The sequence below is a fragment of the Folsomia candida genome, unplaced genomic scaffold (genome assembly GCF_002217175.1).
Source record: "Folsomia candida strain VU population unplaced genomic scaffold, ASM221717v1 Fcan01_Sc003, whole genome shotgun sequence".
In the NCBI taxonomy this organism is placed as follows: Eukaryota; Metazoa; Arthropoda; class Collembola; order Entomobryomorpha; family Isotomidae; genus Folsomia; species Folsomia candida.
The window spans coordinates 7,199,069-7,226,186 of NW_019091195.1; the positions used below are offsets into that span (position 1 = coordinate 7,199,069).

Consider the following 27,118-nt stretch of genomic DNA (forward strand, 5'->3'; position numbering starts at 1 on the left):
GGAGTCAATAAGCAGTCACTTCTGTATTAGCAATATATTGGCAATACTATAGTGAAACATTTTACATATCTATTACATAGTACAGAAGCTATTTATGTTGGATGGAATTGAAGAGCATGGACTTGATGTTTCACAGATATATCGCTTTTATGAAATTCACACGAAAAAGTGGGTGAACATGTCTCTTACTCAAAGTGCGCTTAGCCAGTTGATAAAATCGTGTGTTGCGTTCGATCTTCTCGTTTATCTTCTTAAGATTAAGCAGATCTCGTCATTTCATTACTTATCTGTCTCAACAAGTGCCTCGTGAGAAGAATGTGCCGGTTAACAATAACAGTCAACTCATGTTTGCCTCTGTTTTGCAATTGGTCCAACATATTTATGATGTGACCAAGACTGGAAAATCTAATTTTATCGCAGCATATTCAACAACCAACTACAAGTACAGTATTTGTCTAATACGAACTATCTACATATCTGTCTGCATGCAATTCATTCATTCATTGTTACATGTACTCATTGATTGCGAATAAATTCCTTCATCATGAATGGTGTAAATATTTTTATTAATTATATTGATCATGTCTAACACATATGTAAAGTAATGAGAACCAAAAAAAAGTATACTAGCTTGCTGGAATATATCTATATATATGCATGTACATCAAATCTAATGTTGTTATATAAAATTAAAATAACAATAATAATATTGAACTTTTATAACAAAATAAATAAAATACTATAAGTACTACAGACCAAATCGTGAAGGTAATCTACGTGGTGTGTCAGGGTCTGGTCGTCCAGGAGTCACAATTTCGTATTTTTTAGCAATCTGTTGCTCTTGAATTAGTTGTTCTTCTTTAAGTTGTCGCATGTCGGCTTCGGCCTGAAAGACAAACGTTAGTTAGCAGTGTGGATTGTTGAAAGATGCCAGTATTTTGAGTATTTAGTAAATATAGTATTTAGAACACTAAAGTTAGCTCAAAGCCACGTATAAGTCAGATTATTTATATTAACCTGTTTCATCTCAGCATCCATGTCCCGAATATGTTCGATCGTTTCACGTTTCTTGTCCATACGGGAACGAGCAGTTTCCTTGATTGATAAAATTTAATTTAATTAAGGCTTCAGATTAAATATTAAGCTTATTAAGATGAAAAAAAATAAATACAAACCTTCACAGAAAAAAACATTGGTCCAAGTTCTGCTAACCAATTTCCATCCACAGCAGTGACGCATTGCATGTATTCCTGAAACAGTAAATAAATTTAACTACCTATTACTTGCACAAATAATGTAATAAAATTAACTAATTCAACACAATGTTTCACATCTCTTCTCTTAATCATCGATCTTTATAAACAAAGGAAACATAACAAATGGTAACATACTACGGAATTCCTATTTATACGCTACCTATAAAAACAAAAACAAAACCTCACCTTATGCGTCATGACGAGTTCGTGATACACGACGTAGTCTGGTGTATAGCCCATACCAAACAAAGCTGACGTGGGATGCAGATGACAGGGCATCCCGGTTCTCAAATTCACATATTCTCCAATGCCCTTTAGTCTGGCAGCTTGGTGGAAATATGCGGAACAAATGCATTTGCGAATGACATCCCAATCAGTTCCCGAAGAAATGATCGTCATTTTTTGAGAATCCATGATATCTTTCAACTGACTCCTTACTTCTCGAACCTTCCTCATTGCCTTGCAATGAATAAAGTGTTCATTGCACCACGTCGCCGAATACCTATTCGTAGTACATAAATTATTACATGACATAAATATTACATATATACTAAAGTTAATTAAGATTTTAGCGTATGACTAACTTGTTTGTTTTCCACTGATTGTAAACATTCAAATATGTCAAATGGTCGGATTCTGGCACTTGAAACTTCTCTCGAACAGCATCAGCGTCCTCTTCCCTTCCCTTTGGCCTATAGAACAAGGCAGGAACGGACAACATTGATACAACTATCAATATATCTGCCGAGCACTGAAATACGATTCATGAAATCTTTATTATCTTCAACAGCACTAATTATTTGCATAATTTGTATAATGACTGAACAACTTTATTATTACCCCCATTTCAACTGACGCAATCAACATTTTTGACAATGCAGGATCCAAAGGAAATTCAACCATCGATCGCCCAAGATCCGTTAACCTCCCAGTGTTATCCAGTGCACCCAGGGTCCAGAGCTGGTACATTGAGTTTAGCATATTTTCCTAAAAATGGAAGGGGATTTGTCAGTGGTCGAATAAATTGGCAAGACACATAAATTGATATTTGAAAAACAAAAACATGAGAATCTTGCTTTTCGTTATACGAGGAAAGAAAGGATATAAATACCTGCGGAGGGGGGTCCATAAAATGAAATTGTAAAAGGTCTTGAACGCCCAAAGATTTTAACAACAATACGACGTTTGACAAATTAGTCCGTTGAATTTCAGGAATTGTTGTGACGAGCAAATCTTCTTTGTACTGCCGTTCAGTGTACAACCTATAATTATATATTCCTATAATGATTAATACAATTTAATTACTGATAAAAATTGGTACACAAATTATAAATTAGACGGCTAAGTGGCTATTACCTATAGCAAGCTCCGGGACCGGTTCTGCCTGCTCTACCTGACCGCTGATTTGCGTTGGCTTGACTAATTGGATAAATTTGCAATGCATCCATACCAATTCGAGGATTGTAGACTTTCAGCTTACAATATCCAGAGTCAATGACGAACATAATTCCGTCAACTGCAATAAAAACATATAAATTAATTCTACTTGTTCAACATATGTACATATTACCCGTTAAATGACGCTCAAATTACCCGTTAAAGAGGTTTCCGCAATATTAGTGGCTATAAGAAATATAAATAAATTAGGTTCGTTTATCCATCATAAAATATTATTTATTTATAAGAATTAACAAATGACGTTTGATGATTACTCATGAGAATTAATACATCCCTTACCTACAACACATTTCCTGATCCCATCGGGAGCTTTTTGGAAAATTTTGGCCTGCAAATCAGATGGCAATTGTGAATAAATTGGAAGGATAGCAAGTGGAGGAGCGTCATCTAATTGATCTAAGCGTTCAGTCAACACTTCGCATGTGACTTCAATATCTTCCTGTCCTGGCATGAAGATCAAGATATCCCCTGTTTAATTAAAACACAAATCATAAATATAAAGCATAGAAACTTAAACTTTATGTGTGCTACATATTTGGAATCTGTCTTTATATTCATCGTTCCCATTTCTTACCTTCAGTAGGTTGCAGATGAATTTGAAGGGCTTGTTTTACAGCAGCATCAACATAGTCTTCAACAGTATTTTTTCCAAAAAATAGTTGGACGGGAAATGTTCGTCCAGGAATAATAAAAACTGGAACATTTCCGAAAAACATGGCAAACTTTGTAGCTGCGAGAAAACAAAAGGGTGTTTAATTAATGCATTTGAATTATGCTACGGATTTCCCCCTTGAGCAGTAATTATTATCCAACTCTTTTAAATGAAATACAATATAATTTTAAATAACGTACCATCCATTGTAGCTGACGTCACAATTAGCTTTAGGTCATGGCGCCGGGCTACAATCTTATTAAATTGACACAAAAATTTGCCATTAGAACATAAGTTTGTATGCATAATATGGTAGATTTTTATAGCAAATCAGCATCGCAAAAAGCATCAGCATCCTGTTTACAAAAATACGAAAAGCACAATGCGTCTCATGACATAGTTGATTAAAAAACGAGAACAACCAGAAACGCTAAAATTAACTTGATTTTGAGGTCGAGATGCTACATCTGCTGCTGTTGAACCGATAGGAAGACATACACATTATAGAAATGCATAGGCAACCCGATTCATATAAGATTTCTTTGTCTACGTTTCCAATTCATTGGTCATGATCATGGTTCAATTCGGGCAAATACGTCACAACTGCGACCTTCACATTACCACCAACGTTGATGACGACAGATAAATGTAATTCGGTTAATGACAAGGCACAACTCGGTAAAATAATTGTATTTCTACAATTAACCACACCATAGAGGAAGATAAAGGTGTTAATTGCACTTTTCATGCAATACAACCCAGCACAATTATTTTAATTGCTTCATAATGTGGCATAGTGGATGGATATGTATATTCGACCTGACATAGAAAATAGACATCTAGCATGAACTTAAGCTTCAATGCGATGGAATAGTTGACAGGAGCAATAAAATCAGGAGACATCCAGGCAGTGAGAGAGATCTTAGCGTTAGTTGGACAATCACACAGAATTACAAAATTATGTGGGACAAGAAAAACAAAATAATCACTTTTATTACCAGCATAATAATGCTTTTATTGTCAGCATTACAGGGATGCTGCGAACCATACCTATTGACCCATTGCTCTCGTATGTGTGCATATGTATACTTAATAATTATTGCCGATATGGTATCAATTATATGTACCTATTTATACATATAAAATTTCCATCACAAACTCTACTAAACATGTATACAAAAACACACGTATGCACGCTATGTTTGTACATAAAAAGGGTGTACATTTCCTCCACGTGTCAATCAGCATTTAGGCATTATTGAAGGCAACTCTTATGGAAATACTATAACTCTGAAACGTGATACATAAATGCATACATACATTCGACTGACTACATCTTTTTATTATCTTCCTGTAAAGAAATGAGACTGAAGATGATCATACACAGACAATGTTCAGAATTTTTTTCATAATTGTGACTATTCGTCACATTTCCTGTCAGCTCAGCGTCAAACGAGCATCGATAAAAGTATTCGGTTTAAATGATACGTCAGAAGACAAACTGGATTTTACTGGAGAATGCATAGTCCTTCCATTTCAGTCCATGTAGCCTTGTGCACTCCGCCAAACTGCAAACTTGCAAGGTAAATGATAGTGCAATGGACGTCACCACTCAAGAACATTATTTCAAAGTGATGCAAGCATGTAATGCAGGGTTGTAAATATGTATGAAGTAAGTCGACCATTTTATTCATTGTGGGTAACAATGCATATCAAACTTTGTTCTATGTAATTCATCCCAGAAGCTATAAATAACTTCTCAGTAGTAGTAACAGCCCTTGTTACTAAAGGCTGTACAACAATTGTGTTATGTTCAACAAGCAGATTCTTTATATGAATGTGAAGAGAATAGCTTATTGCGTGGATCACTTATGTGCGCGCATTTCTTTCCCAGACCACCCTACTTCCCAAAAAATAGTCAGTCTGGAGGGATTTATTCAGTTTTATCCAAGAATCCCTTACAAAAAATGTATTCAGCTCAACAATGAAACTGGACTGAACTGCATCTAAGTGGATTTGGCCATATGTCTTGTCTATACTCTATACATACATTCTTATACATCCTGTGGGCCAAAAACCCCCTATACAAATATACACAGATGCCTTATGCCAAATGGAAGGGGATTTGAAAAGTTGCAGGGAACGAGGATGTTGCTGATAGCATTTTATCAACATAAGTATTTTATATTCTCAATTCATACATGTAATATTACTTCTTACTATTACTTACTATTACTTCTTTATATGCTTTATATGTTAACTGTTTTTGGTTTGTCTCCTTTGTTGTAACAGTTTACAAGAATCATGAAATCATGCATATATGTATGTAACATCCACTACCCCGGTATTTGGTGTATCACCATACTAATCTTACGTACCAATGGTCAACTGCATGTAGCGGTCAAAAGCATGAGCAACCTCCCAGTTCAGTTATATTATTTTCAAGAAGATTGTTCTTCTCACAAGAATATAACAATAGAAAGAAATGCAATAAAGGGGAGGATGGATACCTTTCTGAGATGGTGATGCAGAAGGGTGTGTGGTGGAGAGCGAGGTGAATGCAAAATTAATTATGCAATTCAGATGCGTGTCTTGACATTTCTAATTATAGTCAAAACATTATCCAAATCGAATCAATTTGCCATAAATAATTTTGAGTATACTATGACTAAATTCAATCCTACTATAAAATAATACCAACCAACCAACAACCAATGATACAAATGTAATGCCTTTTACCCCGTCCTGCACAGTCTCAACGACATAGACGGTAATAGTGGCTGGTGGGTGAGAAGTGGTGGTAGTGCATAAATGGTGACGCGATTAAATACATTGAGTTAGGCGAATGTTACACAAAACTGTGCTCCTCGTACTCTTGGTCTCTTTTAATACAAAGTTAGAACTGAAGCCAACACGAGAATAAAACGGCTTGAGGGAAAAGACCCAAAGAACAGTTTCACTTTACCACGCTGACATTCAACAAGTATTTTTCTCCCTACCTGTTAATCTTTTCTAAGGAGCAACTTTTTTTTATCAGGTTGGACCCCACCTCATCATCCTCCCATCCCATCAGTATTCCATCATTACTGCCTTCAAATATCCTCCTCAAAAAAATCATTCTGCAGACAACATTTTTACTTCTTTTTGATCTGAGTAAGAGAGGGTCGACTTCTTCTCCACACACACACAGAGCCCATATTTCAACAAATTTTGTTCAGTTTTCCAACCATAAACTTACCACTTACTCACGAAACACTAGTATTCTATTGCAACACGGTGTGTAAACGCTAACAGAAAGTACCAAGAGAGAGCGAGAGCAAAGACATAGAAGCAAAAAGTCGGCCAAGTCATTTAACCCAGCAGCAGCCAGCCAGCCTCTCATTACAGAGAAAGAGAAGACTGACAACTGACACAAAAATCCGAATTCATTTGGAGTAAGAAATCACCATGAAAGACGAAAAATTGCCCACTTATACGTTCGACAAAGTCTCAGATTGGTTTGACACGGACAGTTTCAAGGTGTTTGTCAAAGTGGTCAATAGCGGAGATGTTCTCGAATTAAGGTCGACGAAATGTTCCCACTGGGGGGTGACCACCAGAATACCACAACCGCCGATTAGCCCAAAGTCAAAGGCAAAACCACGTAAGCAAATTCTTGGAACCATTGTAAATATGCTTTCTGTGAAGGAAGTAGGTAATCAGAAAACTTGTCTATCCTCACCTGTACAATTTATTCATGGTATGAATCGTAGAGCGAGTGAGTCATTAAGTTCTCCTTTGGAACATATATTGTTTCTCACATGAAAACCCAATTTGATTTGTCATTCATTTCGTACTAAGAGTTAGACCCAGAGATGACAACATTTAATGCTCTAAAGTGGCTAAACCCTCACGGTTTACCAAATATAAATCTGAATCGATAAAACTATAAGAGGAAGATATTAAGAGGAAAATGACTTTTTGAGCAGGCTGATTTCCTCATGATGAATATAATAAAGTTCGTTACTTACATATGTGGCTAGACCATCACTACTATGTATATTCTGACTGATTCTGACTATGTAATGAGGATTGCTCCATGCATTATTACACGCATTTATCTGAGTAATCATACTTGACTTCCTTTCCAAAACAAATATTTCGTCTGATTACTCCGTTTGGTAACTATTTCTATTCATATCTATCTACATATATCCATAATATTATATATATTCTACCATCATCCAACTGGCTTAATCAATTGGAATTGTCTGGGTGAACTGCCGTTCACGTGGACAAATGCTGCTAGATTTTAATGATATCTGGCCAGGGGTTTATTAGTAGAAAAATGTATATCTGTATAGTTTATGTATTCTCTCAGGAAGAAGATTTTTGAGTTGAATGCACCACTGCTGAAATGTCATGAAGTGTCTACGTGCAGTAAACGAGATTTCGTAGAATCTCTATTTACGCAGAATGAGATGCACATAAGTGTCACTTTGAGAGAGGATCTGCTGCCGCATCATAGCACAATCCATGGGTTATGCGTAACAACCTCTCTTTGGATGACGCTTAAATAATGCTGCATGCAACTCCCCGTTGTCATTATTTCCTCATTTATGAGTTTGAAATTGATGGATTTTCTTTGATGTAAATTTTTAGCAAAGCCGGTTCCAGACGAGATCATGGTGTTTCATCTCATCCACTCATCAAGTAATCGAGGAATGGTGGGGCAGTTCACCTTGGAGGAATTTTGGGCACCTGATTGCAGAATACGAATCAATAATTCAAACATTTCCAATCTCTACTGTGCAAGTCGTCTAGTCTCCAAGGCTGACGTTTTGCAAAACGCCTTTACGGTACGCACAAACTCAATTATTAATTTGTTTTGTCTGACTGCCAATTTGCAAAAGAAATTGCAAATTTCCCCATTCACAAGCCAAAATCTATCCTAGCACTGGCTTCCAAAAGTGCAATTGCTACAACTTTCAAGGCAGCCAAAGAATATAACCATCCATGCAACTCTATTAAGTAACCTAATGACTGCTGAATATATGCATTGTATTTAATATTGCAACACTTATTCTTAACAAAGCTAACTTCCAATAATAGAAAAGAACTATATATTTCCTTTTGGTTTACAGGCTCACGCTTCAACAACGCTAAAGTGGCAAACCTGCGCGGATTTTATACGATGGTCATCTTGTTTAGAATCAAACGATGATCTCCGAAGCGGAAATAGCACCGCAAACCATTCCAGCTCGAGCATTACCAGCTCAGCCTGTTCAACTGCTAGTCATTGATGATGACAACTTATTATTCTTGTTGAAATTGACAAAAGACTAACCTGATGCAGTTTTCCGAAATCATGCAAAATTATTTTGTGAATCTATATTTTCACACTCCTATAAATAAACATTTTACAATAATTATGTGTCGCCGAATAGTATAAACTTTCCGTTGCTTGCTGTTACTATACAATGCAGACGGAAAGACTTTTTTTGTATCCCAGTGTCGAAATCCGATGAACTACATGAGAATGTTTTGTATGATTACCGAGTAATTTGTTTTAATTAGCTGCTTTCTCATGTTATTTAAATAAAGCATTGAAATTTGAAATTGGCAATAAGTTTACCTACACAGCCGAAAGCTAAATTATTTGCAGCAAGCACTCATCAAAAACAAAAAAACACTAACCTCACGTAACAGACCAAACAAGACATCCGTGTTGAGAGATCTCTCGTGAGCTTCGTCCATAATAACAGCAGCATAGTTGTCTAAATCTGGCTCACGCAGAGATTCACGAAGTAGAATACCGTCTGTCATGTATTTAATGATCGTTTTCTGCAATGAAATGAAATAGTGGAGAGATTAACAAAACCGTTTGCTTTAAATTATCAGTAAAGCAGAAAACCACTTCCTCTTCTTTACAGAACGAAATAGATGTGAAAAGCTCAATTATGTATATGCTTACATCACAAGTACAGTCTTCAAATCGAATTGCGTATCCGATTTCTTGTCCCAGTTCTGTTCCCATTTCATCAGAAACTCGCTTTGCTACAGACATGGCTGCAACTCGTCTCGGTTGTGTACATCCAATCATTCCATTTTTGGAATAACCTATAAAGTTAAAGTTATGTAGGTTCACAAAAGACATACACAAATTAATAAATGATTAATGTCTTTACCTTCTTCATGTAAGTATTGAGTCAGTTGTGTGGTTTTTCCGGATCCCGTTTCTCCAACAATGATAATAACGTTGTTATCCCGTATCACAGTAAGAAGCTTAATAAAATAAAACATGGTGAGGTTTTCATATTCGCTTATGTACTACAAAATAACTGACCTGCTCACGGACAGCAAATGCGGGTAAATATTGGCGCTGCTGAATAAAGGATTTGTTTTTAGCAAAATTACTACTAGCGTGGCCTGTGTTTTTCATGTGTTCTGCAAATTGTTGTCCTTTTTTGTAATCTGATTCTCCTTCTTCGTTTACATTTTCATCCTGAAAATTAAAGCGATTAATTATCAATTACTTACTATAACATAATGTTGATAATGTACCACAACATTAATAAAACTTACTTTCTCTTCCTTTTTCTCAACCCCTAACAAGTTTCCCATTTTCGTTCCAGCAAGCTCCCAATGTTTCTTTTGTGCTTTTTTACGTTCCTTTTGCTCCCGAAATGTTCGTACTAGCATGGAGCCTTTACGAGATATTAGGGCCATGTCAGAAGTTGGGTCCTGCAACCAAAAAATCACATTCACCACATGTATAATGTCCAGACAAATGTCACTAAATTTTGTAGGTCGAAACTAAACCAGCGTAACGTAACGTACCCTAACGGGAACGACGGGTTCAAACTGCTTCGTGAAAACAATACGTCCATCGAGAAAAGGGGGAATTATATGATGAACCAGTAAATGTACTCGAGCCTCCCCTACATCATCGTCTTCATCTTCATCCTCGACACGCACCACTACACCAGAGGTCAACATTCGATTTTTCTCCCACAACTGAAAAAAATCACAATCGTTAGAATAGTAACACGTCCCAGTTTAGAAAAATGCATTTTTCCGTCTTTACATACCTCATTATCACGGTGAATTTGCCTCTGCTGGGCAGACATTCGTTGATTCTTCTTTTGAGCAATTTGGTCTTCTTTCTTTTTCGTATATTCCTCCGAGACTCCAGCAAAAGGATTGTGAACTTCGTCATACCCCTCATCCATGGAGTACCATTCCCGATCCAGCCTTTTTTGCTCATCTTCCCACTCATCTGGATCCACTTTGATTTCCTCTGCCTCTTCAGCTCCGTCCTTAATCTTGACAAACCAGGGCGTTTCCATTAATTTCGAGCTCCCAGGTTGTTTGACCCAAGGATTAAACTTATGAGCTGGAGTTGGTAGCGGTGTTTCATCCTCCTTGCGATGCCTACTGTCTCCTACGAGTGGAGTGGGAAAATCCCATTGTGTAGATCGTCTGCTACCAAGTCCACTGTCATCATCATCTTCCCACGCTTTTCCACGAGGAGTATTTGCTACACTGAAGGCCGGCGTTAATGGTTCGTCACCAAATCTAACGCTATTGTCCCCTTCACGTCGCGAAGAAGGAGGCCTGAAACTTCTTTCGGAGCGTGGTTCATCTCGACGTCGACTACTGCTGTTGTTATTATCGCCACGATGTTCAAGTCTTTCTCGTTCCCTATCATGGTGACGAGGTGGTCTGTCATCGCGTCTCCTTTCATCCCTGTTATCACGATTTCGACTTCTATTATTGTCCCTGTCCCTGTATCTATCTCTATTATCTGGTCTTCCTCCACGTTGTCGATAGTCGTAGTAATTGCCATAATTATTTCTCTCTTGATCCTTGGAGGATACGTCGACACGTCTGGTTTTATGATGCCTATCCTCAATTGCCGTTTTGGCAGAAACATTGACACCGCCACCGTGTGAAGGGGTGTCGCCACTTTGTTCCCTATAACGTTTTGGTTTTCTATCATCAGAGGAAGGTCGTTTTTGAAAATTATGGGCGTCATTTCCACGTTGAGGAGTTAACTGCGCCTTTCTCGAATCTGCCGAATTTAAAGATTCTTCTTCTTGTTCACGGCGTTTGAGCTCTATAGGAAGTAATATTAGTTTCTTAAATTCAGGCTAGTTTTTATTCGAAATACAAGAATTCTCATTTAATTAACCTTTTAAAAACGGATTCCACCAATAAGGTGGAGGGCGATTTTGATCTCTTGGCGACGGACTACACCAATAAGGTGTAGGCCAAATTTTTCGCCTTAGCGACGGACTACACCAATAAGGTGTAGGCCAACTTTTTCTCGTTGGCGACGGATTCCACCAATAAGGTGTATGGTTACAGAATTCCGTTGAGACCGGGCTACATCAATAAGGTGTAGGAAAAAATAAAAATAAAATGACCGAGAAAATTTTCTCAGTTCCATTCTTTCCTCCTTATTTGTCGTTGGTTTTTCTTCAAGCCTGAACTAATTTTTTTAGAGTTTAGAGTTGTAGTTGTAGTGGGGGGAGGAACTCGGAGGAAGTGCATCAGAGGTCACGCCGCGCCCCCGAAAAATTATCCAACATTGGCGCCGCTAATAAATTGGTCGGCGTTGACCTCTGACCTGTATCATGTTGTAAATATGATACAGTTCATATTTTTTTTAAATTATCACAACGTTTTCTTTAGCTAATATATTCGCAATAGTGTCACCACCGATCGGAACAAGTCACAGAACACTGAAGGACAAAATTATAGCTAATAACTTGTTTAAAATATAAAATGCATCCCAAAATCAGTGTCATCAAATTGATGACATGAATGATGACGATTTATTCGTTTAGTTTATTTTTGTAGTACTATCAAAATCAAATCCGATCTTTTTATCAAAATTAATATCGTGTGTTCATTTGGTTCAGTTGCAATTTCATGTTAAAAATGTATTATGTTCTAATTTTTGTTGTCGAATCAGTTCCAGGTCTCTAATAAATCATAACTGCATCAGTAGAATATTCAAAATCGGTTTGCATTAATTCAGTCCCCAACTGATTTTATCACCGCCCCACAAGTCGGTCTCAATGGTATTCTGCCCCCCAGTAAATCCGCCCCCAAATGCAATAGAAACCATTTTTAATTCCGTTTTTAAATGGTATCCAGGTCAAAATTAATTAGTTTTTATAAGGTTAATTAATTAATTGCATAGTTGCGTTGTTACCGGCCAGTCTATCCAATCCAAGAAGTGATTTTTTTGGTAGGTCAGGTCGCTTAAATTCGTGTTCAGCTTGGGCCTTCTTTTTAATAATGAGACCACCTACCTCGGTTCCACTTGTCCCTTCCAGACGATTTATAGAATCGTCATACTCCATGTCCATCTTCAGAATAAACAATTAAATAGCAGATCGTGTAAGTTTGAGTAAATTCTCCTTAGTAAACAGGTAGTTCGTAGTTGGAAGTTCTAAAAACTTCCTCACTGGAGCTCACAACTTGTGCTAATAATCGGCAGCAGGTTTCAAGTCAAATTGATAATACCAAACTGAATACTGAATATTCAGTTTGTTTTATTTGAACCGATGTGTGAATGGATTAATTTGTGTTGTCGTCGTGTTTGGTATTGAACGAAGTGCAGCCCGCTCTAAATTTTCATGTCCACTTGACCCCATACATCTCGACAAAATCTCAGACTCATCTCGGTGGTCGCCAAATGATATGCAATTATGTACTCCTCTCACTGCCTCTCAGAACATTGTTTTATCTATTCTGAGGTTGATAAGTCAAGATAAACCACAAGAATCAGTTTGAACTTGTGTATTTATTGCTTTATCTAATAAATTCTAACAGGGTGAAAAAAAGTTATATGTGTTTGCCGAACCATTTTCTATCATAGGGTGATATCCAATGATGTGACTTGCCCAAATTATTTCTAATTATGTATTCTAATGTGTAAGGATTAATATTATATTTCTCTGAGTTGCTTTCTTTTTGTCTCATCTCTTGTAACATTTGATGACTAACAGGCTTCGCCTTGAATGGTAGTTTTTCAGCAACCTCTCGCAGAATTGGGAATGCTTCTTTAAATTCGCAATTACCTCCAAGTTCTACAATTATTCTTCCATGTTTTACTGGTGTGACGTAGTGATCAATGGCTCCTTTACCACCACCCATTCGTTTTCCTTGACCCTGTATAAATGGTACAAACGCGTTAATATAAGTTAAAGTTGGTAATCTACAAAGCATATGTATGTATGTTTTATATTTAATTTACTTTTCGAGTCACTGGCTGCCAAGGAGGATCAACTCTCCAAATAGCAAACATTCTGCTGGTGTCCAAACGTCTGCCGATGGTCATCCTCATCATTTCAAAGTGACCCGATCTTAATCTTCCTGGTCCTAATGCCTAACGGTGCGTGTGAGGTATGACAAAGTAAAACATTTAGATTTTGAATTGGGACCCTAATTCTAATAATTATTCCATGTGGACTCACCACAATACCATACTGCTGATGAATAAGTGAATGATGAACAGGTTCCGGTCCCCTCATAAATATTAGATTTTTCATCATCTTTGGGGGCCTTAAGCCAGCCGGATACGTTGGAACTTTGTCCATAAATTTTAATTTGTTCCTGTCAGGAAACTCCACGCCTAGGAGAAGAATGAGGATTGGTGAAACATTTAATATTATAGTTTAGTTTACAAACATAAATAAATGCCTCTTCTTTAAAAAAATAAATTCATAAATTCATTACCTTCATAACTGGGTGGTAAAACATAATTTTTCAGCCCACAACTCGGAACTTGTGTGGCACACCCTACAAAGCGAGTGCACATCCCCCCCAGTGGGGCTGCTCTGCAAATTAACATCTTAGTCGATGTTCAACCTAAATGATTCATCAACAATTAATTGCGTGTCTTGTTAAAACTAAAAAAAATAAATACATGCTGTAATCCATCAGAACTTTATTTTCTGAAATCTCAACTTACTTGCAGACTTGCAGTGTTTGTTATCTATTGCGTTAACCAACGCAATGATATGATACTGTAAAATGTGAAACAGTTTTTATTCACTATTCATTCGCCACATTAAATAAATTTCTGTAACTCGACTCAAAATACAAAATAGACAACTTTTGTGAACAAATTAAACCGGATGAAATTGAAGTTGGTAGACGGAGCGGAGCAAAGTGCGAAATCCATTAAAAAAGTGAAAGCACTCCATGCAAGATCTCATGCAAATCATGAAGCGTTGTCAAAATCATGTTATAATATTTCATAATGATTTTAAAATTAATGTTTTATAAAAAAAATAAAGGAACGTATGTTTAAACACATTTTTAAAATTTATTTATTTATTAATTCTTTCCATCATTGCATTTACTTATTATTCTAAACTTCAAACATTTATGTATACGTTTTATGCACTACTTTATATATTTTATGATTATCCTATACTTACGCTTCAAATATTATTCTGAGAACTTATCTTTAATATATCGTCCCTACTGCAAGATTGATTCAACAGCACAGTACAAACACATACGTTCACAAGAAGGAACGGTGTTGTTAGTCGTCACACATAATTTATTTTATTTTGTGATTTATTAGGTGGACAATCCTCCTAATGAGCTTATGCTATTTTTTCTTTTAATAATTTACGAATGTTTTGCCTAGAATATATGTATGTGTTTAAGATACATAGGATTTAAGGATGAGGTGACACCCATCAATGTCTGCTTTGAGACAAAAAATTGGTTTACAATTTAAAACATTTAACACAACATTAGTAATCATCATATATAGATATATTATATGTATGTATATCGTCGTATGTAATACAATATAATATTACAATCGCAGTGGGTTTTACAGTTTCAGACTATATAAAAAACGAATTTGATTAATTTTATATACGATTTAGTCCCTTAAAACATTTGGCCGATTGTAATCAATAAAACTATTATTATTTTATGATACTCATACGTTGGCCGATATTACGTACTAATTAATGTTACAGAGTGCACATTTTTGCTATAATTTTATTGGAGTCTAAGATTATGACATTGAGATTGTTTTATAAAGTAAATGATGGTAGTGCATAGTGGTTTTTCTGTAGAGGTGCGTAAACTAGACTAACTGAAACTGTAAATTTTGTATAAATATACTACGCGTGCTAATTAAATACCACAACAGAGAGCAAATTTTTAGTTTGGTAGCTACAAAATCACATTTTTCAAAATCTTAGTCAATTGTAGTTTTTTAATTATTATTGTAAACATGAGTTGGACACACTGGATCAGTTATCTGGCCTGCAGTATATTTTATGATGTACAAAATCACGACTAGACTTTCTTTCTCAATTCATCTCAAGCTGTAGTCAAACACTTTTTTTGTGATCTCGCTCTCATTCTTTTCTTTCTTCCATCCAACAAAATTAACAAAAATTTAACCAAAAACGTTCTCGTCCTGTGTGACTGTGATGAGATCAACCATTTTTTCATCTTTCAACAAAAAGCTCGATTTCAAAATGTCTCTGTTCTCTCAGGGCAGCGAGTCCAATGTGTCCAGCTCATGCAATGTAAATTAAAATAATAATAGGATTGGGAAATTCAAAGGTACATAAGTTTGATGGGATCTTTCCAAGCAGTACATAGATTAACAACAACGTAACAAAATGCCATAAATTAAAGTTTGTGCAGATAGATAAATCGATGACGAATGTCTTCTAAAATTAAAATCACGGTGCTGAGAACAAAAATCACAACTAAAATCCAACCGGAGCGGTTTTTCATTTTAATTTCCAGGAAACTTCTCTCAAAATCCAAAGCCGTATTTTAACAACCCAACCTCCAAAAGTGCCAACCACCCCCACAACTATTCTTATGCAATACATACCTTCTCAAAACAAAGCAGTTATTAATATCTTGTTGATTTTTTCAGGATTTGAAATTCTTATAAAAATACACAATTTTACACAAAAGTTGGTGACCATAACCTCTGTTCGTTGATACACATACTTTACACACTTATTTTTACTTATTACTCTGAGTTGCTTATTTACACATTTTCCAACTGTCGAATTTATAAAATGGCGTTTCATCATCATATTACTCAGATAATGGAGTAGTAGCATATTTGGAACTGGGGGCTGCTATTTGATAGCTCTAATACATGCTATACTAGGAGTAACACTATTGGATTGCATATCATATAAAAGCACATTAACATAATCTTTACAACCTCTTATTCGACATTTGAATCACTTTTAGCATTTACTTATTTGTAAGGAAGAGACATTTCCTCGTACCCTTTGATATTTTAGTCTAACATATTTTGTAAGTAGGTAATATATTATTTATGTTTGTGAGTTAATCAGTATTCGAGTAACAACTAGAGAGTCTCTTTCACCGAGCATCATTTTCACTCAATAGCTATTAATTTCGCTACTTTCAAAACTGCTACGACTAATATTTGTATAAACATGGACAAACCTCTTTAGCTACATAAATATGTATAATGAATGAATGGGATATTATTCACATCGTGGTATTTAAATGCAGCATCATGTTTCTTCTACGGGCTAGAATAGAACATATTCGTTTACATTAGCTGTACGTTTCGTGTACTGGAATGATCACAAGAATTCTTGTAATATTTTAACTACATATAACGTGTGATTCAGCTCTCCCTCTTGCAGTAAATAACACGGATATTCGAATATTACTATCAATATAGTTATGTATTTATAGAAAAAATGGACAACATTATCTGAATACATTGAGAATATGAAAATCTTTGAGAGTATTACCGGGTTTTCTTTAATAACTAGTTACTCGAATGGAATTATCTTATTAGAATAGGTCAGTTTGTTTTAGAAAATGTACGTTGTTGGAGAATATAATAGTATTTGACGTGATTTAAATCAGTTGATTTAAGAGTTGTGAGCAGGAAGTGGAAATCCGAGAGAGCGAGAGTCCAGTCTGTAAAAAGTTAAAGACAAGATAAATTAGTGTTGCGTATTTTAGGTTCCGCCTATTATTTACATTAATATGTAGGCGAAACTGCTTATGCTTCTTATAACACTTACCTCATCAATGCTTCAGTCAGATCGGGCTGTTGACTGAGGATGGAGTTGAGCTGGTGGTGGGAGTGGTGGTTCAGAGCCGCGTGGGGGTGGTGGAGATGGTGGTGGCTGGAATGAGACAAATTGTTGCCCTGTCCTCCAGTGTCCATTCGATGGTCCATCATGCGGTGTCCATTCACCATTCCTTGATGTCCAGACGACTGAGCAGCAGCATGTTGATGCTGGGAGATCATGCCCCCAAACGTGTCTCCATTGTTGTTACTTGGTCCATTTGTTCCACTGCCGGGGCTCGTTCCATTCGAGTTGTTACCTTTGGAGTTGTTGTTATTGTTCGAGTTATGATTTTCCACAGCCAGTCGAAGTGCTTCCGCTGTGTGGCTCCGTAAAAGATTTTCCGCCTGCATTCGCATGCTCTCAGCAGTCATCATGTCTTGAGCCTGGGCTTGGGCGTGTTGGTGAATTAAGTTGCGAATATCATTTTGACCCCCGTTAGAACCACCTTGACCCAACATTGCTGCAAAAAATAATACAGATAAGTCGGGCAAATAATGCACCAGTATCATATAATCTCGTAATATCTAATTTCTAACTAGGTTTGGAAACTGTTATATGCTACATAGGTTGGATAAACAACAACGCTCAGGTAGCGTCCCCTCGTTATCTATACTTTATTTATGACCAAATCACAATCAACCTAAAAATACCTTCTTTTAACGAAGCATACTCTTTATATTTAGCGTGGCTTGGCTTCTTATCTTTGGTTTGGCAATTCTTGCAAACCAAAAAGTTTGTCAAACTTCGTTTAGTCGTTATGTGCTAGTGGAACATGAATACATACATGAATATCTTATGAATTTTATTTTGTTGGACTGATTTTTATGAATTTTAGAGTTTCTTGCTGTGATATCCGCTTTTGTATTTAATTTTCTAGATTTATGAAATTACATAATTTTTAATCATCCTGCATTCCAGTGTCTCTTATTTTCGTTATTTGACTAACAGGCATAAATATTTATATACTGTACGAATATATTTGCATACCCACCTGCCATTTTCATTGCATCGTGTAACTGCTTATTGTTGGACTGAAGCATTCCATTTTCTCCAGCGAGGATATTGTGATGACCAGAGCCCAGAGGGTGATGTCCCTGGTGCGAGGAAAGGTGAGAGTGGGACGGGTGATGGTGAGACTGTTCATCCCGTCCTCCGAGATTGTTTTCACCCCCAGAACTGTTGTGTGACATCCCCGAGGAGTGGTATTCCTTGTTGCGATTTTCAGGATTGTTGTTATTGTTGCCCCCGTTCGGGTGGCCCCCTCGGGTGAGTTCCAACGGCCCATTGCTGCTGACTGGACTTGACATGGACAATCTAGAGTGTTGGACAAGTCCTGAGTGAGACATTCCCGAATTGGTATCAAGCGGAGAGCTGAGACGGCCGGAGGATTCAGAGCCGGATGGAGATGGTGGCATTGGAAGAAGAGGCCCCAGGCTTCCGTGTTGCATTCCTTGACCCTAGTGCGATAAATCATCCACGAATTAGCCGAAATTTCAAATTATAATGATGACTAATAAATTGTTTGTCTTTGAGACACGCTTACCTGCGAATTTCCACTAAATGGGTTATGTCCTCCCGCTTGTGCCATTGCTGTTAAAACATAATGCGCAAATTAAGGGTTTGTTTATATACATCGAAACATCAATGGGTCCAACAAGAAGACTTTTTCATACCTGAAATAGCAGCCGCAGCGAGAATATTCTCCCTTTCTCGTCGTTCAGCTGCAGCTCGACTAAGCACATATTGTGCAGCAAACTGATGTTTTGGATCCTAAATAAGACATTTAATATTTAGAATAATAATATTGATAACCTGTGGTTAACTTTACATTTCGCTAAAGTATTTACAAGATGGAAATCAACTTACCATTCGCATTTGTTCCATGTGAGTCAGCAACCCTATTTACAGGATACAAAAAAGGTGAATTTCCAGTTCATGGTCAATCGAACAATTATGTAAGGATTTTGCATACCATTCTCATGAGTGAAAACCGCTTGGCAGACGGAGCAGGGCCACATTCTCAGAGATGATGATAACTGAGCCGTTTCAGGATGACAGCCTATAAAACCACACCAGAATCTGATTTTCTGTTTTGGTAATGTAAATTGATTAAAAAATACGACATACTCAAATGTTTCCGCAAACTTCCTTCGTTCACATAATGTTTCCCACAGATAGGGCAAGGATGGTTCGCTGTTCTTCGTTTGGCTGCATTACACAAAGATATTTAAGTCATGAAATAATCCACTAAGACGATTTAATTATTATTAAACTATTGATTTACTTGCTACTCCAGATGCATTTGGATCCTTGTGGGTGTACTTCATGTGCTCCATCAACGCCTCTCCGCCGAGAAACAGCTTATGGCAAACGGGGCACTAAAATAACACAAAAGAATATATACATTTAGATTAGAAATATAGAATTCGATAAGCATGGAATATATAAGCAGAATTGTGTCTCGTTCACTTACGGATAATGCATTCGAGCTTCCAATCAAGGCACCATGTTGCTAGAAACATAAAAAAAACTTGCCATTAGTTTCTGTATTACGTATGCACATATCTAAATAGCCTGCATAAATATTTATGCATACTTTTTCCTGTATTTATGTATAAGCAATTTACAAATGAACGAATAGCCAGCAAAGCAGCAGCTTAAAATCACCCAGCGGTTAGACTTAAACGATTTATTATAGACAATAATAAATAAGCAAGCAAACCCTTGGAATGACTTATTACTGCGCAAAAATGACCCAGGAGTTTCCGTCATTTCATGTAAACGTATCATAAAAAGTTTCCAAGTCTTCTTTCTTTCAAAACAGCTTATGAATGGGGATGCCATTATGGTTTATATTCATTCCTAATGTATTTTCAGATGGTAATGGTTGGATGCTTTTCTGTCATAATCACGGCAGTTGGACTACATGGTTTTCTAAACGAGTCTTCTGATTTCCCCGTATTGCGCCGAGCAGTACTCTTTTTGATGAGGTTGCGTGTTTGGTGAAAATTACAGTTTCTTTCAATCTTTCCTTTTCCTGTGAACGAATCAAAGTGCATACTATTCAATAGCCGTGTGGAATTATAGCAATGCAGCAGCAGGAATTTTAGCAGGTGAGAGTAAAATGCGTATGAAACAATCATAATTCAAGCCATTTCTGCACAAACCCTTGTGGATGGGTTGGGTGGTCACCTATCACATAAAAAAGTGATGATAATGACCAAAAGTCACACACACGCGACAATTATTATTACTGTTCTGTATTTTTCCAGAGTAATTATTATTCATATATGGTCATTCAGTAGTTCCCTAAATTGCATAATAAATTAATTAAACCACCGTACCTAGTTTGAGCAACCAGAAAATTCTCATGAAGCAACTTTGGTTGGGCATATATGTAGATGTACACACACACATACATACATTTTTGACCGAGGCTGGCTTAAATTCATTGTGTTGATAGTACAATGGTAAATGCGTATCTTAATGGTTTAATTATAGGGTTCCCTCACAATCATAATAATAATTATTATTTACTTATGTTTAATTACAGCATTAATTCCCCCTTAATGCTGAGACTAAACCAAGCTCCTATGTAATTTTCACAGTCCGACGTTTATACACATGTGACAGTGGATATTTCCTGCATTCAAAACATTTTTTGCATTTTTTTGTGTATAAAAAAATGTTTGTTCACGGTCCGTGGAATTTCATACATACTTTTCAACCCAACCAATGCTATAGTTGCAAAGAGCTTGTCGTGGACCCAAAATTACCCATCAGGAATACATGCTTCAATAGTAGATACTAGAAGAAAATGACAATGATAACGTATACGACTTAAGCTGAATCGAAATAGTCTTAGGTTTTACAGGCATATTTTTGGTACACTTTTCGACATTTTAATGCGGTGATCGCATCAAAAAATACTTTGTTGAAGAGATGGAGCATAAAAAACTTTTTGTTGCTTCGTTGGTACGCACTCGCGTACACCTTGTACGTAAGCATTTAAGAAGCTGGATTTTGTTCACAGGTTCATTTTTTTTATCCGGAGGCAGAGAGTTAAGAGTGTGACAAAGGAAAACGGCGTTCATGCCACGATTGGGCTTTTTAGAGACCAACCGAGGGGCTGACTCCACCTTTTACCACAAAGACTTTTATTCTTCTCCTATTTTTTTCTCCCTTCCTCCCTAAACCTCCCCAAACTGCCCAAACTATTGCATAATAACGCTCCACTTCCGACGAACGCCATAAAATGTTGCTACAATTTACTAAGGAACCACTACTGCTGCTGTTCCAGTTTCTTTGCATGCTACAAATTTTTATGTTCTCATGTCTCAAATTCTTACGGCAGAATGTAGTTTGGAATACCTAAATGCGGTATGTGTGTCAATATTACTGATCGTGCTCAGCCCAAGCTAATAAAGTGACGTAATTATTAAGAGATAACATTATGGTTACAAATAATCCCTCGTCGTCCGCATAAATATTTGGGGTTACATTGCGTAAACAAATAGTTGGTACAAAAAAAGACACAAGTCGACAACCTTACTTTCCAGACAAGTTTTATCATGCAAAATGTTTACTCCAAATAGTAAATAGATACACTTTTGACTTTTGTGGCCTCTCCCGAGAAGTCGATTAGTCAACAGAGCAAGATGAAACTGGCCCAGACACATTTATGCACGTTTGTGCATACAACATATACTTTGAAAACTATTATAACTGCGATTAAAATGTCTACAAATCCAGACCAGACAGTGCTTCACAGTAGAATTGCCTACATATAGATATATATGCATTAATATTAACTTGTTCTTCATAGTCATGAGAAATATGTGTATACGTAAAACTGCGCGTCTGGACGATGAGGTATAAAAAGATTGTTCCAATTTGCAAAAATTCTTATAAAACTATGTATGCACAATTTTTTTCCATGTGGCGTACGTGATCTGTGCTTTCCTAGTTGGGAACATAGGATCACAAGTAATCCTATATGTTAAATACGTAAGGTCTACCTATTAGATGACATTGTCAAGTCAATCTAATGAAAAATGGCCTTAATTGCATAAAAATTAGCACGTGCGAAACTATGCCGGTGTGCTATAATAAATCGGAGTGTAATAATTCAGCAATTAATTGGTAGCTCTGTGTGGTGGAAGGCGGGGGCTATTGATGGTGGGTAAACGAACTCGTCGAACTAGAACCACACACACACTCGCTAAATATGTACGACAACAAGCTCAAGTTTATATTTGAAACCAGTTTTCTACGAAGAATATTAGTTTTTCAAACGCCCGGCCACGCCATACAAAAAAACTTCCTGTGCTCCTAATACCACAGACTGGCTACAATTTAATTGTTTTCCACTTCCAGTAATGGCCAATTAAATCTGTCGGATAGGGGATTTGAAGGGAGTAAAATTGCAATATTAGTGGAATACGCTGCGATGATTTTATCAGAGTGTACAACCGTGAGAAATCCACTCGTAGAAATGCTAAATATGTGCTCTCTCAATATTTACACGGACACTTCAACAGCAAAAATTGATAATTACTATCACAACCTGTAAAATGTATCATTAAGTAAAACGATGATTTGATGTCACGGCTCATGGACTGTTGGTAGTACAAATTTGACCGGTTTTTTGAGTCGCATTATTACAGACTCTAGTAAAAAAAACTTTACAGTATGTCTCCGCAGACCTCTGTATATTCCCCACACACAAACTCACTTTTCTCTGCAATTTAGCAAGAGCAACAAGGTATATGTAGATAGATATATATTGTTGCAATAATAATGGCTCTTGAGATATAATCGAAACCTAATATTGCATTGGCGAAACAGGATTTGCGCCTCAGATACGATGAAAATACACGCTTTAATCGCAAGGCCTACGAATAACAGAGCCCAGTTCCCGTAGCTGCTTCTTAGAGTTTCGTAAAACAGACAAATGTTGGAATCATTTCCTAACTCACTACTTTTACGTTGAGGGATCTCACACCTGAACTTGAAATTTAGTCAACGTTGAACCACAAACCTGGAAGTAAACCTACGTCTTCTGCGTATTAATTAACGAACTCATGTATGCATGTGTACATATGCAAGTTGCACATATATTATGTATAATTTGTTAAGTGTCTAACGTTCAGCTAATTAATTTTTCTAAAGAAAACAAATATATGCATAATTATCATCATAATAACTGACAGCTTAATGTGGAACAGATAAATCTAACCGAGTTAAGCCTGAAACTCGTAATTAATTAACTTGTAGTTAAGTACATACATAATTCACAACTTTTTTTTACATATATTGCACATGTTTGGACTTGACCCTTTCTGCATACCCACCAACCAATCCAACTCTGCACAATTAATGAAGCAGATGTGAAAGTGGAGCAAGATATCAAAATATTTTATGCTTGCCTTGAGCAAAACTGTCAGGACATGATGAATTCTTTCCTTAAATAAAAATAAATTTTTCATTAACTCGGAACACGTAGTTGAGCAGATAAGAAGACACATCTCACAAGACGTTTGATGAAGAATGTTGTTAGCAGTATGTACCCTACCGAAACAGACTCCACTCACGACGGAGAACCAGTCACACCAAGTAAATGTTGATGCATGCTGGAAGTAGAAGAAGAAAACGCAATTTAAATGAAGAATTAAGTTTTCGATTGAGTTCACATTTTAATTTTGCCATTGCCTCAGGAATCAATTTGGCCAAAAACCAGAAAAAGAGCGAGGAAACACACTCTCTTCTCCAGTCTGGACAAAGATCAAGAGTTGTGAGCTTTCAAGTCGCTCACAGAACAAGAAGAAGGACGCAAGCAAGACATGAAACGGGCAATAAGGTTAGCTCTCCCTGCAAGCAAAAGTGTTTTGATGAGAGAATGATGTTCTTTAGCCACGTCCTCGTCTCATTTTCCTCCCCTCCTTCAGGATTAAAGAATTGGCCACAGGCGTTACTTCAAACTCTAAAGTATACGCGCAAAGGAATGAAAACAAAGGACAGGACATGCGGACGCTAAGATAAATGAGACTGCCAGGCGTCACTTTAAATATATATATATTTATAGTGGTTAACAGGTAATACGTACACTAGGAAAAAACATCTAGGCAATTTGTGTAACAGAGTAAACGAAAAAAAATAAGAGAATTTTTCGTTCCCGGCGATTGAAACGTACAATTTCAAGAAATAAAAAGGGATTGGATATGAACCAAATAAAAGAACGCATTTGTACTTGTAATCGGTCATAATCTCCAAAGCTGGGAGTTGTCGCAGTTTATTTCCACACAGAGCGAGGCAGAGAGTAGTGAAAAAGTGAAAATGCGAAATCAATACTTAATTACCCCGGTTTTTCCCTAATAAAACCGCAGGGTTACTTCCCTGTTGTTTTATCAACGATAATAATGCCCTATCTACTGTTTACTATCGCTCCTATTGTTTTAGTTTCTTTCCAACTAAATCTAACCACCACTAAATCTTTCGTATTATTCCATTCCTTGTTCTCACTAAATCGTTCCCTCGCTCGCTCTTTTCTCCCTGACAAAAAGTGACCTGAACTATTAACACAATCAAATATTAACATCAACAGACTCAGCAGCAGGTTCACAGGGAATGACAAATGTGAGGAAACTTGAGACTTTGATTCTGATTCTCCAATCCACTAAAGTCGATATGATATCGGGAAACCAAAATAACCATGAATCAAGCACATACACATGTGGATGTTAATGCATACGTTACATTTCATATCACTGCTTATTTTCCTATATCACTCTGCTCCCGTCGAGTGAAGAAAAGCAGCAATAATGTGAGTTGTAAATGTGTCGTAGAGAGAGGCTATACGACTTGAGACATGTTCTCTGCCGGAATTTACTGACTTATTCTGAGCAGCAGTGGGACAAAAATTCACTCATGTGGACATTTCGTACGATAAGATATTGAGGGCTGAATACTTTTCTGTCCAGCTTTTTCTACACGATAAAGTCACGCGAATAATAATGTTGAGTGAGTGTTCGAATGAGGTTTTGTATTTTCAGGAGAACTCGTGCTTGGATAAAACGTTGACTGGTTGAGGTGGTCTTTAGCATTTTTTACTTTCGCTAATTGGGTGAGTGATTGCGAGTGCCATAGTTGTAAAATGTCGTATGTATGTTGCTGATTTTGCTCTGCATTGTCCTCCCCACTGCATATCGTGTGATGCAACTTTTTCTATTATTACTACTGTTGTTATCCACCAATATCTTGAACTTGCCTGCTGGTGGACACAAGTTTAACGCCATTGTGGACACTACATGACACCTATTTGCATATATGCTTATACGTATGCACGACGATATAATGCAATTTTTAAGGGTGGACTTTTCCAACCGCTCATTTACGGTCTGAACCTCGTGTTTATGTAAAGAAGCCTTGGAAAAACTCAAAAATTAAGCAAACTAAAATATTCATCGACTCCTTTCACTCCCAGCAAAGTTTCAACTAGTCTCAAATATTCATTACATTTACCTTAACTTTTCTCTTTTTCCGTTTACTTTTCCCACAAACCAACTATGGATGGATGGCCAGCCAGCTACTTTGCTTCCCTGAATTTTTATCACTCTCTCTCGCTCTCTCGACGGCGACTACCCGCAAAGACTGAGTTCACAACCTTTACTCTTTACTTTTTAAGTAATCTAGCCCATTTTATTGAACCGAGAGGGTTATGCCGATTAAATTTTAATTTAATTCTGGAAAACAGATTCAAAACTGTGGTGACTTGGCTATTGCAATGTTTACTTTTCATTTTACGCCACCGAACCTACAAACTTTCTAGTCTTGATTTAAAAATGAGCAGCGTAAAGTAGCTTCATACATTCAACCTCACATCCCGCCCAGTTATTCGGATAAAAAAAACTTCGTATTATTACAAGATAATATCCTCCTTGGGTCAAACTGTGGCTGAAAAAGTCGAGCTGTTGATTATCATCACAGACAAATCGACATGTGGGATGGAAAGGGTTCGATATTCAATGTACGCAATTTAGGAATGGACAATTCAATTATCTATTCTATGGGTTCGTTCGTATAAGAAGGAATTATTTCTCAAAACGCTACACGGTTGACGCAGCCAGGTTTGGTGAAGCATGCAACACACTTGTACATACATAGAAAAGTCAAGTGCAGGAACGTGAAGCTGCACGCAGGTCGCATGAGAATCCCTTATTGTATAATGGCTGGTATTGAATAACATAATTGCAGCCACTCATTATTTTTCTACTCTACTTTTCTATTTGTTGATTGATTGAACAAGAGCAATCAGGTGTACAGCCCGTCAATAAGTGGCCTGCTTTTCCTATGCAGACGTATGTCCTTAATGTGTATTTGATATGTGTGGTCTTTTTTCGACGTTGGCGAGATGATCGACATCGGGAAAAAGTCTTATTATTTTCTGTGGGTTGATTATTCAAATCACTCATTGCGTGCAGTTCCCATCACATGGCATTGTGTTCCCATCACGAAATACTGGAATTGGTACTTTTCGGTAAAAAAGTTAAAGTTCAGTGTTTCCATCATGTTCAATCTTGAGCTTGATATAAATTTCCTCTATTTACTCGCATGCAAATTGCTCACCCGTTCCTTGC

General features: G+C 36.8%; 4 protein-coding genes across 5 annotated transcripts in view; 1 reads left to right on the forward strand and 3 right to left on the reverse strand.

The window, feature by feature from the left end:
- Nucleotides 1-547: 547 nt before the first annotated feature.
- LOC110845468 (pre-mRNA-splicing factor ATP-dependent RNA helicase PRP16) lies at nucleotides 548-12,968 on the reverse strand. The gene is made up of 20 exons (XM_022091893.2): nucleotides 12,569-12,968; nucleotides 10,437-11,464; nucleotides 10,186-10,362; nucleotides 9,931-10,089; nucleotides 9,692-9,850; nucleotides 9,534-9,630; nucleotides 9,320-9,465; nucleotides 9,043-9,189; nucleotides 3,567-3,621; nucleotides 3,289-3,444; nucleotides 2,994-3,182; nucleotides 2,850-2,879; nucleotides 2,613-2,772; nucleotides 2,368-2,518; nucleotides 2,097-2,243; nucleotides 1,841-2,007; nucleotides 1,443-1,758; nucleotides 1,176-1,250; nucleotides 1,018-1,095; nucleotides 548-886 (listed from the first exon to the last, which is right to left on the reverse strand). The coding sequence occupies exons 1-20, from the start codon at nucleotides 12,723-12,725 to the stop codon at nucleotides 749-751; spliced, it is 3,732 nt and encodes a 1,243-aa protein (XP_021947585.1). The 5' UTR covers nucleotides 12,726-12,968; the 3' UTR covers nucleotides 548-748.
- LOC110845469 lies at nucleotides 6,220-8,971 on the forward strand. The gene is made up of 3 exons (XM_022091894.2): nucleotides 6,220-7,009; nucleotides 8,008-8,204; nucleotides 8,490-8,971. The coding sequence occupies exons 1-3, from the start codon at nucleotides 6,814-6,816 to the stop codon at nucleotides 8,646-8,648; spliced, it is 552 nt and encodes a 183-aa protein (XP_021947586.1). The 5' UTR covers nucleotides 6,220-6,813; the 3' UTR covers nucleotides 8,649-8,971.
- Nucleotides 12,969-13,143: 175 nt separating the features above from the next.
- Nucleotides 13,144-14,511, reverse strand: LOC110846650 (39S ribosomal protein L16, mitochondrial). The gene is made up of 5 exons (XM_022093467.2): nucleotides 14,333-14,511; nucleotides 14,098-14,229; nucleotides 13,836-13,993; nucleotides 13,616-13,747; nucleotides 13,144-13,530 (listed from the first exon to the last, which is right to left on the reverse strand). Exons 2-5 carry the CDS (start codon nucleotides 14,210-14,212, stop codon nucleotides 13,204-13,206), a joined length of 732 nt encoding a protein of 243 aa, XP_021949159.1. The 5' UTR covers nucleotides 14,213-14,229; nucleotides 14,333-14,511; the 3' UTR covers nucleotides 13,144-13,203.
- Nucleotides 14,512-14,720: 209 nt separating this feature from the next.
- LOC110845495 (zinc finger protein rotund) overlaps nucleotides 14,721-27,118 on the reverse strand; it is a 55,937-nt gene continuing 43,539 nt past the window's right edge. Inside the window, exons 8-17 of one of the 2 annotated variants that reach the window (XM_035849520.1) lie at nucleotides 19,957-19,995; nucleotides 19,768-19,861; nucleotides 19,611-19,691; nucleotides 19,456-19,542; nucleotides 19,350-19,381; nucleotides 19,157-19,253; nucleotides 19,027-19,073; nucleotides 18,475-18,940; nucleotides 17,433-17,943; nucleotides 14,721-17,325 (exon numbers count right to left, since the gene is read on the reverse strand). In XM_035849520.1, coding sequence (XP_035705413.1) covers nucleotides 17,277-17,325; nucleotides 17,433-17,943; nucleotides 18,475-18,940; nucleotides 19,027-19,073; nucleotides 19,157-19,253; nucleotides 19,350-19,381; nucleotides 19,456-19,542; nucleotides 19,611-19,691; nucleotides 19,768-19,861; nucleotides 19,957-19,995 — 1,503 coding nt within the window. In that variant the 3' untranslated portion in view covers nucleotides 14,721-17,276. The remainder of the gene's footprint in view (nucleotides 17,326-17,432; nucleotides 17,944-18,474; nucleotides 18,941-19,026; nucleotides 19,074-19,156; nucleotides 19,254-19,349; nucleotides 19,382-19,455; nucleotides 19,543-19,610; nucleotides 19,692-19,767; nucleotides 19,862-19,956; nucleotides 19,996-27,118) is intronic. The other variant, XM_035849521.1, reaches the window with a different exon arrangement.

Bases quoted from the DNA above. Each gene is read 5' to 3' on its own strand.
- LOC110845469 (XM_022091894.2), top strand. From the start codon at position 6,814: ATGAAAGACGAAAAATTGCCCACTTATACGTTCGACAAAGTCTCAGAT. The intron at 7,010-8,007 runs GTAAGCAAATTC...GTAAATTTTTAG, and splicing joins AAAGTCAAAGGCAAAACCAC to CAAAGCCGGTTCCAGACGAG. The intron at 8,205-8,489 runs GTACGCACAAAC...TTTGGTTTACAG, and splicing joins TTTTGCAAAACGCCTTTACG to GCTCACGCTTCAACAACGCT.
- LOC110845468 (XM_022091893.2), bottom strand. From the start codon at position 12,725: ATGGACATGGAGTATGACGATTCTATAAATCGTCTGGAAGGGACAAGT. The intron at 3,622-9,042 runs GTTAGTGTTTTT...CAATTTAATAAG, and splicing joins TGTTTGGTCTGTTACGTGAG to ATTGTAGCCCGGCGCCATGA. The intron at 1,096-1,175 runs GTTTGTATTTAT...TTATCAATCAAG, and splicing joins CAATGTTTTTTTCTGTGAAG to GAAACTGCTCGTTCCCGTAT.
- LOC110846650 (XM_022093467.2), bottom strand. From the start codon at position 14,212: ATGTTAATTTGCAGAGCAGCCCCACTGGGGGGGATGTGCACTCGCTTT. The intron at 13,994-14,097 runs GTAATGAATTTA...TTCTTCTCCTAG, and splicing joins TTTACCACCCAGTTATGAAG to GCGTGGAGTTTCCTGACAGG. The intron at 13,748-13,835 runs GTGAGTCCACAT...ACGCACCGTTAG, and splicing joins ATCAGCAGTATGGTATTGTG to GCATTAGGACCAGGAAGATT.